The sequence below is a fragment of the Ammospiza nelsoni genome, chromosome 3, assembly GCF_027579445.1.
Source record: "Ammospiza nelsoni isolate bAmmNel1 chromosome 3, bAmmNel1.pri, whole genome shotgun sequence".
In the NCBI taxonomy this organism is placed as follows: domain Eukaryota; kingdom Metazoa; phylum Chordata; class Aves; order Passeriformes; family Passerellidae; genus Ammospiza; species Ammospiza nelsoni.
In genome coordinates this window covers 6,813,406-6,827,461 of record NC_080635.1, presented here as the reverse complement: position 1 = coordinate 6,827,461, position 14,056 = coordinate 6,813,406, and the positions used below count along the sequence as shown (strand labels likewise).

General features: G+C 37.3%; 1 protein-coding gene across 4 annotated transcripts in view; it reads right to left on the bottom strand.

The window, feature by feature from the left end:
• CDC42BPA (CDC42 binding protein kinase alpha) overlaps positions 1–14,056 on the bottom strand; it is a 181,351-nt gene that overhangs the window by 121,416 nt on the left and 45,879 nt on the right. For all 4 annotated transcript variants that reach the window (XM_059467385.1, XM_059467384.1, XM_059467382.1 and 1 more), the window contains one exon: positions 2,013–2,104. In XM_059467385.1, coding sequence (XP_059323368.1) covers positions 2,013–2,104 — 92 coding nt within the window. The remainder of the gene's footprint in view (positions 1–2,012; positions 2,105–14,056) is intronic.

The window sequence follows — 14,056 nt, the reverse complement described above, 5'->3', positions numbered from 1 at the left end:
GTCTCATTTATAGTTTGCTGGAAAGAAAATACATTCTTTCAGATTTCTTAATATGCCTCAGTAAATACAAGTATTGTGCAATTTAATATTAATGTAGTTTTTTGTGGTTTAAGTAGCAGTAAAATTTGGTGGTCCATTTTTCAATTTTCCTCAGATATTTGCTGGTTATTTTACAGAAAAACTAGCAATTTCACACAGAACTTCTTTTCTTAGACAAACATCTGTGTAGAACTTGTCTTTGCTAAGCCAGCAAGACACATATCCTTCCAAATATTTATTAAGAACATAAAAACCCAAACATCTTCACTGAAAGAACTTCATTTTTCCCCTTACTGAAGATTTTGACAATCATAGAGTCATGTTATCTTCCTCAGATAAGGAATTAGAAAGAAACACTGTTCCTAGAAGAGAAGAACTAGCCAATCACACAGGCTGTCCCCAGAAGGGGACACGGAAAGTTACATTCTCACTGTTCACGGGATGATTCACCACAAAGAACTTCCTGAGAAAGAACCACGGTTTCTCTGCGGTTCAGCTGCTGTGGAGCTTGGTGCTGATTTAGCAGACAAAAATGACTTGTCTTAAAAACACAATATAAGGCAGGTTTTATGCATGATCCTCCTGACAAGAAGGCACCAACATCAGCGATTTTTCTTACATTTAACACAATCTGTAACTCAGCTGGAACTCCTATGGTAGCACTGACCAAGGCTAATCTTTTAAGCAGAAGTGTTTACATCAAAATGGAGATTGCAACATTCTCTGTGGCAGAAGTTTGGACTAAAGATAAATCATCCATGAGTAACTTCAGCCATCAGTCTCCTTTATAAAGAAGCTTCACTCCAGATGGACCAAAACCAAGAGTGATAAAGCAGCTAAATAAATACTACCTTTTTATCTGCACATAGGGATGAGAGTATGTAGTGGCACACACTATAGTAAAAATTCCTCTTCCTGACATACTACCTACAGGAGTCTGCTCTTCCACAATGACAGACTAGCAAAGACTGATTTTCACTCAAGATGCAAATATGAAAGTGAACCTGACAACAACTCTTCTCTCTCACATGCCAGAGCCTCCAGAAATCCTCTCCTGTCACAGAGAACTTCCATTTCCAAAGGCAATCAACACTTTGATCAGTAAATCTTTTTCTTTTTCTTTGGGTTTAAGTTCATGTGCATTTTCAGGCACTATGCAGTACCTCCTGCAGAAGCTTTCCACACTACCCACATCTGCAGTATATTTAGCCATGAAAAACTCAAGGCACTGCTGTACATTAGCTTGCTCTTCCTACAGTGTGCTGCATGAAAACAAAGCTCATGCACACAAAAGAATTAAGAAAAATGGGGCGGAAAGCTAACATTTTAAAGTTTCCTTGACCTAGTGATCAACAGACTTGTCTGGCAAATCCAAGTAAGAGATGGCTTAATCAGAAGCAGTAAAAAATTGTATGGTTTCACAGCAGTAGGTGACAACTGAAAAGGAAAATAACATCAGCTGAAGTCCTTAAAAGAAATACAGGAAAAATATTCAAAAGTTCATTAAAATAGAGAAATATCTCTTTTCCTGTAATTAAGTTTCCTATGTTGTTGGAATGTCAGTGTCAATATCTGGCTAATTAAGCTGCTGAAAACTACTTTCAGACTGTATAGTTATCAGGAAAATTAGCAATTATTTGACTTCTAAACCACCAGTTACACACTGATCTCCACCTCCTGACTTGAAAGAATTAGTCAAGCAAATGATTTATCCTCAGACAGTTGAAACATGGTCTCTCAATACATGTGAGCCTGCCTGCTCTCAAAATTCACAAGACTTCAAAAGAGCTATCAAAAAATGTGTAAAACAAAATGTACATGCATCAAACATTAGGTGGGCCTACAATATCCATTATGGCTAAAGAATGTAAAAACCTGAATATCAGTGTATTGTTATGAACTGTCTCTTCTCCTCAGTGCTGCAGGTCTGCAAGAGAATTATCCAAACCCTTCCAGCTCCTTGTCACACATACCTCCCCAAAGGCTCCTCGACCAATCACCTTCAGAATCTCAAAATCTTCTTTATGTAGTCGCATCTGTTTCACTTTAGATGTAAAAGGTTTGGCTGAAACAAAGGAAAAACAAAGAGAATCATTAAAAATGAGAAAACAACCCACGCAAAAATCAAAGAACAAGGTAACAGTAACACAAAATAAATGCAATCAGAGGCCTAAAACCAAGGGATCATTTTGCTTATACACCTATTTATCCTAAAGGAATATAATGAAGTTTAAAGTTAGAAATAATTAAGTAAGAACTATGTCAAAACTGCTGTGAGAAAAAGGTTTACAAAGTAAGCTTGCTTTTTGCCCTCTTTTAATTAAAAAAAAAAAAAAAAAAAAAAAGGAGTAAAGCTGACTGTATTTTCCCACAGACTTTTGAGTTCACAGACATCCACTGAATCTGTGCTATATAATTCTGGTTGCAAAAAACCAAAGTCTAATATAATGAGTTCACTTTGGACAATATTAATTTTTTTGCCAATCAGCCAGACAATACTGTATTCAATGAGAAATTAAAATGGTGGTAAATGGTAAGTGGAAGGGCAATATTGGCCTACACAATGTATTATGCAATAGTTTTTGAAAAATACTTCTTCAAGGGAACAATTAATAGTCAATTCTTAGTTTTGGAAGGAAGAACAGTTGCACTCAAGACATTATTAACACATACAGTGAAAAAACTGAGTGCATTTTCAAGTTAAGCTTCATTTCCTTCTCCCCTTCTTTTAAAACATATTTGAAAGCAGTAAGCAAAACAATGTACTGTATTCCAGACAGGTAAAACCCCAGCACTGTTTGCAGTAAAAGTCTCAGGAGTACTATTCCTCTCTTTTAGCCCCATTTAGCACTACAATTAACCAGCCCTGGTTCATTAATACATCTGTGCATGTATGCAAAACAAGTTACGGATAACTCTACATCAAAACATACATAGCACAACCCTTGGTAAAAAAAAAAACTCAAAAATTGAAGCTTTCAGTAATTTAGCAGGAAAAGGATTTCTTTATAAAATTATTGTTCTAAAGGCACATTCAATGCTTTACACAAATGAAATCCTATTACTAAACCAGATACTTCAGTAAATATGGTTCATACAAGAAGGTTATATAATCAGGATTGGGATGGGTCTCCAAAACACAAATTCAATTTCTGGCTCAAAGGCAGTCTAGCTCAATGATCCCAAAAAAGCAACTTGAGATACTTCACCCAGTTTCACATCTATGAAAAGGGAACATTATTTTTGTAAGAGACAAGGCACTGACAATCACACTGCTGAATCACAAAACCCCAAAAAGGCACATTGTAAAGTCACCATTTTACAAGGCCCATAAAACCTTATTAGCTTATGCTTTCAGGGTACAGAGGCCCATCTCTGTCCATTTCTCTCTCTGCAGGAGCTGATGGAATCAGTGCAGATTTATTTGCAGGGAAGAGTTGTGACAGGCATCATACTGCAGAACAATTTGTTCAGAATAACATTTCTAAACAGAAGTGGGGAACTGTTTTCAAAAGCTCCAAAAGCAAATGACCCTAAGTAAGAACCAAGTTAAATAGTCCTAGACACATGTAAGGAACCAAATTTGGGTTCTCCTAGAATTCAAAATTTTCTCTTTCTAATTTTATGAAATAATCCTGCTAAAACCCCATAATTCAATTTAGAGCATTAATATTAACCATGCAGCCCTTCAAGGCACTACAGCATCCTTGTCCAGAAGCATATTACCCTTCTGTTCAGCAAAGCAACCCTATAAACTGAGTCAAGACACAAGCTACCTGTAGTTTTAGTACCTAAAACCCCTCACAAAACATTTTCATCCTAGTCAAAGCAGCTTTCTAAACCGCATCTGTAGAGTAACAACACAAAAATGCAGCACATGTTTACAGCAGAGCTCTACTGACTTCCGTGGTACAATACATGAAACCCTTTAAAAATCTCAGTGGTTCCAAAGTCTGAATCTGGTCTCTTTTTTCTGAAATTTCTCAAATACCAGGAATCAATTCTGTCCCAGGAATTACATCTGTTCCAACTAGAGAAACATCAGCTTATGATTAAAAAAACCCAGTAGGTCCAAATGTAAAGATGCAGCCATATAACACTGAGATTTTCATTGCAGTGCTACTTTAGCTTTACATTTAAAATAACTTTATTCAAAATATTGAATTAAAAAATTAAAAAATAGGTTTAATATTACATTTTAAATACTGCTAAAATGCAATTTAAACAGAAGTATATCACTCAACTTCACAGAGATTCCCCAAACTTTCAAGAATCTTTTATTCCTTAAAAGAAAGGTCTTGCAGTAGGAAAAGTGATAAGAAAATGTACTGCCTTACTTGGACAGCCTGAGCTGTGCTACACTAAGTGACTGAATACAAATATCAATACTACTGACTAATACTACTGAACAAATTAAAACAAGCCATTAGAGCCTTTTAACTTGAAAAACAACTGATTGAAAACAAACATGTAGTTCTCAACTGCAGCATTTTTTGACCATTATAGGCCTGGCTAGAGTACAAGGCAGAATTTCTTGCTAACAAGCAACAGCATAGCTGTTTAAACCACAAAGCTCTTCCTCACTTTATATTGCAAGGAAAGGCCTGTCATTCTTTAATTATTACATTCTGAAATCTTCCAGGGTTCCCATAGGGATTCTGGAAAAATAAACATCACTATAACTACTTCAGTCAAATAACAACGACAAAAATAGGTTTGGAGTAGGTTAAATGATTTGTGGTATCAGCATTAGTGGAAAAGTTTGTAAAACCTCCCTCCTCTGTAACTTTTTTATCACCTCTAGCAGAGATGTCAATGTAGAGCCAAGCAGTTCTTGGAAGAAAAATTAGAGCCCCAGGAAAAAAAAAAGGAAAAAAAAAGAAAAAAAAAGGGGGGGGGGGGAAAAGGGAAAAAAAAAAAAAAAAAAAGAATTGCCCTAGGAATGTGCTCCAAAAAAGGTCAATTTGCTTTATCATCAACATTGTTTGTCTACTGTGCAAACATCTGCTGCTCTTGTGGCAACAGCAATGTTAAGTATAGAAAACTTGGCCTGGCCTGGGGTCTTGGAAGGCTCTCTGCAGACAGCGTTTCATCCACACAGATTTCCAGACTAGGAGGTTAACAGGCAGACCTTTGGCAAGCAGTCTGCAGTGTCCTACAGGCCTTAGAGAGAGAGCAAACAGTCAGGCCAGGGAAAACAGGGGTCCCTGAAAAGCAGATTTGCAGGAACACAGCCCTCATTTACACCCCCATCTCCCTAAAGAGAAGCAGCACAAAGTTAACACACAACAGCACCTTCTTTTTGCACAGGAGCTGTGGTTTCTTTCATGGTTGATATGAGAGTGACACACTTTCTCTGCAGATTTTTGAGAGGCAGTATGGGCATTTCCTTTGGTGCTTCATTCAGCCTACAGAAATACACAGGGGCATCGATGATATTTTCCACACACACATCCCTTTTCAAAGTTGCTAGCCATGTGTGATACAGATTAGTGAACAGTTTGCTGTGCCAAAGAGAACTCTTCCTCCTCCCAACAAGGGGTAAGTGTGGGCAGCCTGGCCACTGCCTCCTCCTGCTGGTTTTCAACTCACAAGAGCTGGAAGTTCATGAAATAAAACTTTCCAGCATGTTCTCTATGGCCACAACAACGTTCATGGAGGAGGCTGCTGTGAAAAATACTCTGTTATCAATCTCTGTGAAGGAGATGGAGAGGTAAGAACTGACCTATAAAATCTCTTCTGTGAGAACACTTGGCCACTCCACCTGGCCAGTGCTTCCCATCTCACCCTGCCTGGGAAAACTGTGCCACCACCCTCTTGGCAAGATTCCTTGCACTTATTCAATCAATTACACATGGCAAGGAAAAACAATCTCCCAATTCACCCTCAGGGCAACCAATGTACTGATGCAGGAAGCTAAGCTGAATTTTCAAACAAGGTGAACCTGCCATGACTATTTTTTCAATTTATTTATGTTTCTATGGCTCTATCCCCACATTTCATGCTCTAGCCACTCATTCCATTTATGCCTACAATCCATGGAAAAAAATAAAATTCAGTAAAAGGAGAATATTACAAGTGTTAGAAATTTAATTTTTTTATGGTTGAAATTTAACCAGAACTCCATCAGAAGTAACATGTTAAACGCATAGAAAAACACTCAGGAGTCATCTAGTTGCCAAGCCAGGCAGGCAGAGGAACATATGTTCTACCCCCTGGCCCTGGAAAGGCAGGATTTTATTATAATTACAGCAAGCATCCAGCAGAAGAGAGGCAAAACAATGAGCTCTGCAGTAGTGACACTGAGCTTCAGCAGTCTGTTTATCATATTTACAGTGGGGAAGCAGTTATTAGCATTACTCACAGTCTATTTAATAATAAGGGGGTTATGTTTTAAACTCTTGGAGATAAAAGTCCACATCTTCCAAAGAGCTGACACAGGATGGCGGTGACATAGTTGATAGCCCAATGCAGTTTAGTATTAGGATTATACCAAATGACATCAAAATAGTAAAATAGCTGTTTTGGATGCTTTATTAGCAAATTAGTCTCATGCTCCTGCCCTGCTCACTCTCCCTCCAGCTCCAAGCTTCTGTCTGCAGAGCCTGGGCAGGGTTGGCCCTGGAATTCAGATTTTCCCAGGCTAACCTACTAGGGGTTCCTGCTTCTCCCTCACCTGCCAGGGCCTCTTCCCCTCCCCAGCACTGAAGGGAAGCAGGGGTGCTGCTGGCACGGGTTCAAATTGAACCCAAGTGAGATAAAGATCTTTGACTGTTAAAGAAAGCGCAGCACACCTGGAGCAGCACTTGGGAATGTATCTCCACAACCCACTTAAATAGAAAACAGAACAAGACAGTGTTCAGGAATTCCTCTCAGTGTCTCACCGATGCTGCATTTACTTTTTGATAAACAAGCTGCTAACTCTGCTAAGACTGAAGGCTGTACTCTTGACTGACAAGTTGCAGTAAGATACCATTATCTTTCTTGCCAAATTACAAAACATTCTTCCTTAGCAATCAGACATCCCACAGCAAATCCAGCCTTCTGCCCACTGCACTGTGCAATGTAAAATGCCATGTCAAGCCAAAGATGTAAAAATCAATAATTGTATCCACCAGAATTGTCAACAACAACAGTGAAAGTTCATTCTGAAGGAAATAGATTGGGAAAGAAAACAACCACCTTGGTAAACTAGTCACTTGCCATTTCAAGACCCCTTTGCTTCACTAGCTAAAAGTATTTATTAAAATACATACAGAGCTTCCCCATGCAAATGAGAACAAACACATAATTTAAAGATTGTCAGTTAAGTCAATATCAGAAGGCTCTCTAATTCTTCTTACTGCTGTCTTTGGGAAAAAAAACATGAACTCAACCACCCCAACAAAAAAACCCCACCACAACCCCAAAGCAAAGCAATATATTGACAGCTCTGTTTTTTAAAAGGGTTCTGCAGTTTTGAAATTTTGGCTAAATTCCTGAAAGGAACTTCACAAGTATTTCTACTTTACAGGCTTGATCCAAACCTAAAATATTTATTTTCCACTGGCTTCTATCAGCTGAGATTATGAAATGTGTAAACAGCATTTTTGATTTAAAACAGACTATAGCTGGAGCTTTCAAAAAACTCCAGAAAGGAGGTGTGAGAGAAAACCATCCTCAAAAAAAAACAGTCTTTCTCCAAACAAAGGGGAAGTAATTGACAATCAGCAAGGCAGAGCTGCTTAAAGCATAATTTGAGAGGAGATGGAAAAGAAATCTTTCCTTTCCACCCACCTAAGGTTGGCAGAATAGCCAAGAAGGCTTTTGCACTTTCTGCCAACTCTCAGGAGGAAATAGGGGTGAAGAGCTGCAGTCAACAGCGATAGCAGCTGAACCACAGAACATCAGTCAAGACAATGTAAAAAATAAAAGCCACAAATACTCTGCTCAGTTTTAACAGTTAAGATTCAGTTTTCACTCCCTCAGAACATTTTTGACATGTTTTCCCTGATGAACAGTTAAGTGCCAGCATCTCTAAGCACAAGTTAAGAATCTGGCATTTTCCAGGAATGAGAAGCATGTCCACAAATTCCTGTACTATGGTATGGACAGACACAATATTCTGGATCCTACTGTGTTTGCATCAAGGTCAAGTAGAGACCATCCAGCCAACTTTGGCTACAGCTACCACAAAATATTCTTCAACTGGAACTTTAAAATTAGGGAGAAAAATAAAATACCTTTCCCAAACATATTGGAGTAGTTCTGGTTTTTCCTTCCCCAGACTCAAACGAAAAACAATCCCCGTGTTCACAAAACACCCACTGCAGATCTGGACAACACTTCCATACCACATCAAGATACAGCCATTATTTTTTTTATATTACCATTCTTTCTCATCTCAAGAATTTCAGTAAACCACCCTATGTTTAAATATTATTATACGAGCAGCAAAGTGAAATATTGAATTTTAATTCATCCTGCTGTGGATTGGAATTCTAGAGCAAAACTTAACTGGTTGTGCTACAAGACTCCTGTTCCACCTATTAAAGAGGGTGGAAATGCTCTGAGAGCAAATCAAGAGCAGACAGGAAGAAAGTTTTGTGACATTTAAAAACCCTGAAAGGCTAAAACAAAGGAGAAGGAAGAAGGTGGCCTTACACTTAAAAAAGCAGAACACTGCTTTGACTCCATCCCTCATGCTGTCCCAGAGCTGGAAACAAGTCAATTAAAATCACACTTCCACCAGTCAAGTTTAACTTCACATTCCCCAGTGTCTGAAAAATAACTGGTATTTGACTGCCAAAAAATGCTGGACATTACAGCTGTAAGTACAATCAATCAGACCTGTGTTTAGAATTACTAAATGATCTGAAAATCAAAATAAATCAGGCATCAAAAATGAATAAGGAGAATTCTTGGTTCTTCGAAGCATTACTTTTTCTTATGTAAAGCAGACATAACACCTTCTAGTTTGACTAGACTCTAGAAAAAGAGCTGTGCAACACTGTGTGTTGATGAATATCAGAGAAAAAAAAAAGAAATCAAACATTGCACAATAAACAGAGCATGCAACCACTCTTCAGTGAGGGAGGGGGGAAAAAAGAAAAGGGGAGGAAGAATGTGTTAAGTAACAGCACTCTACTCTGAAGACCAGCTATTGTTATAACCACAACTAAGGCCTGAAATATGTACTCAAAGCAGTTGTGGAGGTATCAATAATTTCATTGTTTCCTTTGTTCTGTTTTTGGCTTTGCATCACTCAATAAAGAACTGTTCAATATGTATTTGACTTATAATTCAATAATCCTCTCAATTAAAATATAGAAATGAACCCTCTCTAGAAATTCTGGTGCATACTGTACTAACATAGAAATGTTTTATTTCTAGAAGAAAGCCAGCAATTTTAGTCCACTGAGTCCCCTGCTCAGCTTCCCAGGTATTTCACAGCACTGCAGAAGGCTCCATTTCTGAAGCTACAGAAAGAAGGATTTTAAGGGATACTGCCTTACACTCCCTTCTCTTGCCTCCCTTTCACCTCAGAATTTTAATTAAAAGAAAATATCCGTATAAAGCAAATATACTGAGGTCAGGCATTTAATATTCTTTTGCAAATACTGAGAGTCTCATTAGACCTTACATGAGCAACTAAATTTTTGCTTCTGAGGAGAAAACAAAAAAGCTGTAAAAGCTCTGTAAAACTGAAAGCACTTTTAATATTTTTTAATTAGTTAAATGATATGCTCTAATCCTTGCGAGAAGGGGAGCGAGCAGACTCACCACAAACTTTCCTTCTCTAAAATGACCCATTGGTGTGGCCAGATATTCTTAGCCAACACTTACACTTACAACTTGTCAAAACGCACACCTGTCAAGTCTCACACAGCATACAAATTATCCTGTCTCTCACTCCTCCACTAGGGTACTTTCCCCCCCAAATTCTCTGCACGTCCCTGCAGACACTTCCCACCAAGCTGCAAAGCCTCAGAAGAAGGACAGCAACGCAGCCAAACCCAAAATAGCAGCAAATTCCTCTTCAGGACACCTCTGGTAGGTGCCCACAGGATGAACATGTACCAATATACCTTGTTTCCTCTTTAAAAGCATGGCATAAACCTGCTCATAAAGCACTTCATTTACTGCAGTTTTCACCTGTTTGTATTTGCATTGCAACACAGCTCTAAACCCCCAAGCAGCGCTGCAGAGCTTGTACAAATGCACACAATTACACTCCTATTTTGGCCCTTATAGGCAAAATCTGAAATGAAAATGTTATATGAAGCCCTGCATTCATGACATGAAACTGAATTTCAAATATTAAAACAATGTTAAAATTCAGAAAAACAAAACCAACTTCAATATAATGTATGACAAATGGAAATCTGAAAAACTATACTGAGTAGGAACTTGGTGTTATGAGAAGGACTTTTACCTAGATTAAGTTCATCTCCACAACTGCTTTTTATTGAAATTTTGAGTTCCCAGTCACAAAAAAAAAGAAGAAACACCTTCCCTATGTCCACAGAAACTGTTCCACCTGGACAGCTTAAGCTCCTCTTCCATCCATACCTCACACCATTTAAAATGCCATCACCCTGTACTATTTGTACTGTAAGGACTGCAAACTTACTCATTTGCTTGCTCCTTGTATTTCAAGCTGGGCAATCCAACTGAACAGGTACATTATAGTCTGGTTCTTTTGCATTGACACAAGGGTAAAAGAACTGTAATTCAAAATTAAGTAATGTTTCAATTACTGTCTTAGTTTTGTGATATTTCAGGGAGTTATGACATTAACAGCAGCCCTTTTTTAAAGAAACCACACTCCTGAAAAGTCTCCTAAGATCCTAGAACTTCAATACTCTTCCAGAATTACCTTAAAGCTAATGCAAATAAAAGAAAAAAATAATTAATCATTTGGAAGTTCGGTACATCAGGATGTAAATTTCCTGTAATAAACTTGATTTGGCCCACTTGAGAATAAAAACCATATGATAAAGCTGAAGTACCTCACTGTGCCCCAGATCCAGCTCTATTTCCCAACCACAATCATCTCCACTTTCTTCCTGATTAAGTGATCACTGGAAAATAATGCTGATTAAGATATTTTTATTTCGACCGCACTTCACCTCATGGCAATTTTAATAATTTTATCCTCAGTGCTGCTGAATCACTAAAACCTGTTGCTACTGCAAACCATCCCCATTAACATAAATCAAACTTTCAAGAGAATCTTCATTCTGAAGAAGACAAATTTCCCAACACCTCTAACCAACCTATAATAAATATTTTCTGTGAGCAGGAAGCTCCTACATAAACCACATTTGTCTGTGGGCACACATGCAGGTGTCAAGAGATTGCTTTGATCCACACCTTCTTTGTAACACCAAGGCTGCAGGAAAGAATAATTCCGGAACCCAGAGGATGGATTTAATTATTTATGAAACCAAACAGAAACCTGCACTTATTTTTTAATAAGTATCTTGGTTCTGGTTTTAAGCACCCTTGATGCTTATATTACCTACACATAAAATGATTTTAAACCAACCTTTCAGGGCATATGGTTTCAAATTGTCCCTTTAGGACTGCTAATGAATCAAGTGAAGGGATTCACTAATGGTGCACCTGAACTGACTTTGTGCTACTGAGCACGTCACTTATTTCAGTATCCCTGTCAATGACACATCACAAATTAGAGAGACCCTGCACATATTTGCAAGGCTAATCCTGAATGAAGAGTCATCTTTGAATAATTTTGTAAGAAGACACAATTATTTGGTTTTGTTTATCAACGTAAGATCAAAAGAGGAGGCCACAAGTAAAATTAACAATCTTTCTGTAAATGACTGATTGCTTCCATTTCAAAATATAAACTAACCAAAAAGAACAATTAAGCTCAAGACAAACGACTCTTGATCTTCAAATTCTAGACATATTTTCAAAATTTTTGTAAGCTTTTCCCCCTAAATACAGAAAGGAAAGATGCTCTTATATTAATTTGATTTACTGGAGAAGAAATGTTTTACAAGTTGTGATCCTAAACACAAAATATCCACTGAGTTCTGAAAATTCTTTGAATGCTTTTACCCAAGTTTTATCTCAAAAGTCTTGTTTATTAGAAACTTAAAAGGAAAAATCATGGCAAGACACAGCACACAGAAACAAGTTTGAGATAAGTAATGGGATAATACGGAAGTTGGATACATTTTCAGAGGAGTGCAGAACACAAATTTTTAATTTCTAAAAACAGCAGCAGTTTTAAGGAGTCACTCAGTTACCTCAATAAATCAACCCCACTTCAGAAGAAGGTAGCATTCAAAAATTTTAGTTGGCACTTAAAATTTGTAAAAAATTTAGCAATCTGGATACTTGATAAAAATACTCCAATGGAAACAGCATTCTAATAAAAAGAGATTCCTGAGAATAAGACTTTTTGCAAATATAAATCATAATTAAGTCATAAGCAAAATGAATGCTAGAAATTCATTATTCTTCACTCTGAAATTAGTTTATAAAAGGTTTGATCTATGAAAAAAGTGCTTGCAGGGATGTGAATTCATAGCTCACATTTTTATAAATGTCTTGTTCCACAGACTAAAAAGGAGTAAGTTAAGAAGTAAAATGTAAGCAAACAAATGTTTCTTTTTGGTATGAATAATTTATGTTCCACATGATATGACAAAACCCATTTCACTAATTTTTTTCAGCATCTTTCCCTTTTCAGCAAGAGTCCTCAGTACAAACACCTGCTCATGAAACCTCTTCTTCCTCTAGACTTGAGCAACACATTAAAGTAGTGAAAGCTAAACAACAGTGTGAAAGATGATCAAAACTTTCTCCAAAATATGTGAATTTTTAATATTTTTTCATATGATAACAGTACTTTTAAACCCTTTCTGGCAATTGGGTCTAGTCTTAGGTCAAAACTAGATTATCTGCATTATAACCCAGTGAACTCCCTACCCATTACAAAGAACACAAGAAATGCAACATTTCCCTTCCCACAGCCCAAACACTGGGGGTTTTTTCTGATCTCAAATCCTTAGTGAAATGTGCCAACTCCTGCCCTCATTAACACCTATTTTTAGATTGTTAGTCTGTATTTACTCAGAACTTACTAGAAAACATTTCCTATTCGTTTTAGCTTGGTTTCACAACATTGCTCATCAAAAAAAACAGTTAAGTTGCTCTTTTTGAAATTCTCTAGTTAGATCTGTGTAAATAAAACTGATTTCTGAAACTAATGTCACGCATAAGTGGAAAATGATCATTCATATGCAATATATGCAAGAGTTCCAAATGCATTTCCCCCAACAACTCTGACTGAACTCATCCACATTGATGCCTTTTCATTCCTATCTATACATTGCTAACTTGATACTATTATTTCTTTCCACCCAAATCTTTCTCTATTTATTATAAAAACATAATATGCAACTGATTGATTGAATACTTTCAGTTTATCTGAAAGTGCATTCAAAAACCATCTGTAGAGTAAAAAAAAACACACCTGGAAAACCTGAATTCAGTCCGGATATGGTAACTACTGCAAACTACTTTAGCAACATTCATTCAGAGGAAATGGGCTGCTTATCTAGCTGCTGAAATGGAAAGGACTCTTTCATACAATAAGGTATTCTGGGATTATTTTCTTGCTATTTTTCAAATAATGATGGCATATATATTAAAAGTTTTATATCCAGCAGCAAATGGAAGGCTGGTGTTTACAATAGCCATTGTGTACAGTCTATAAAAAGCAAACAAACCAGAAGGGCAGAATGCAGTCCTTACAAAGACCTGTAACAGAGGTGGCATTCAGAAACATTTGGGTTGCATCCTCTAGATTTACAACTGCTCTCAGACAGATGTGGGTACATAATTAGATTAATAATTCTGACTAAGCATCGTCACCACCACCAAAATCTGTTACACATAAATATACATGACTTGCTGTCAGGAAGGTGACACAGACTGGAAAGAAGCATCACTCCTGCAGTCACAGCACGTGTGTCTGCATCCAGGTACCCTCATAACT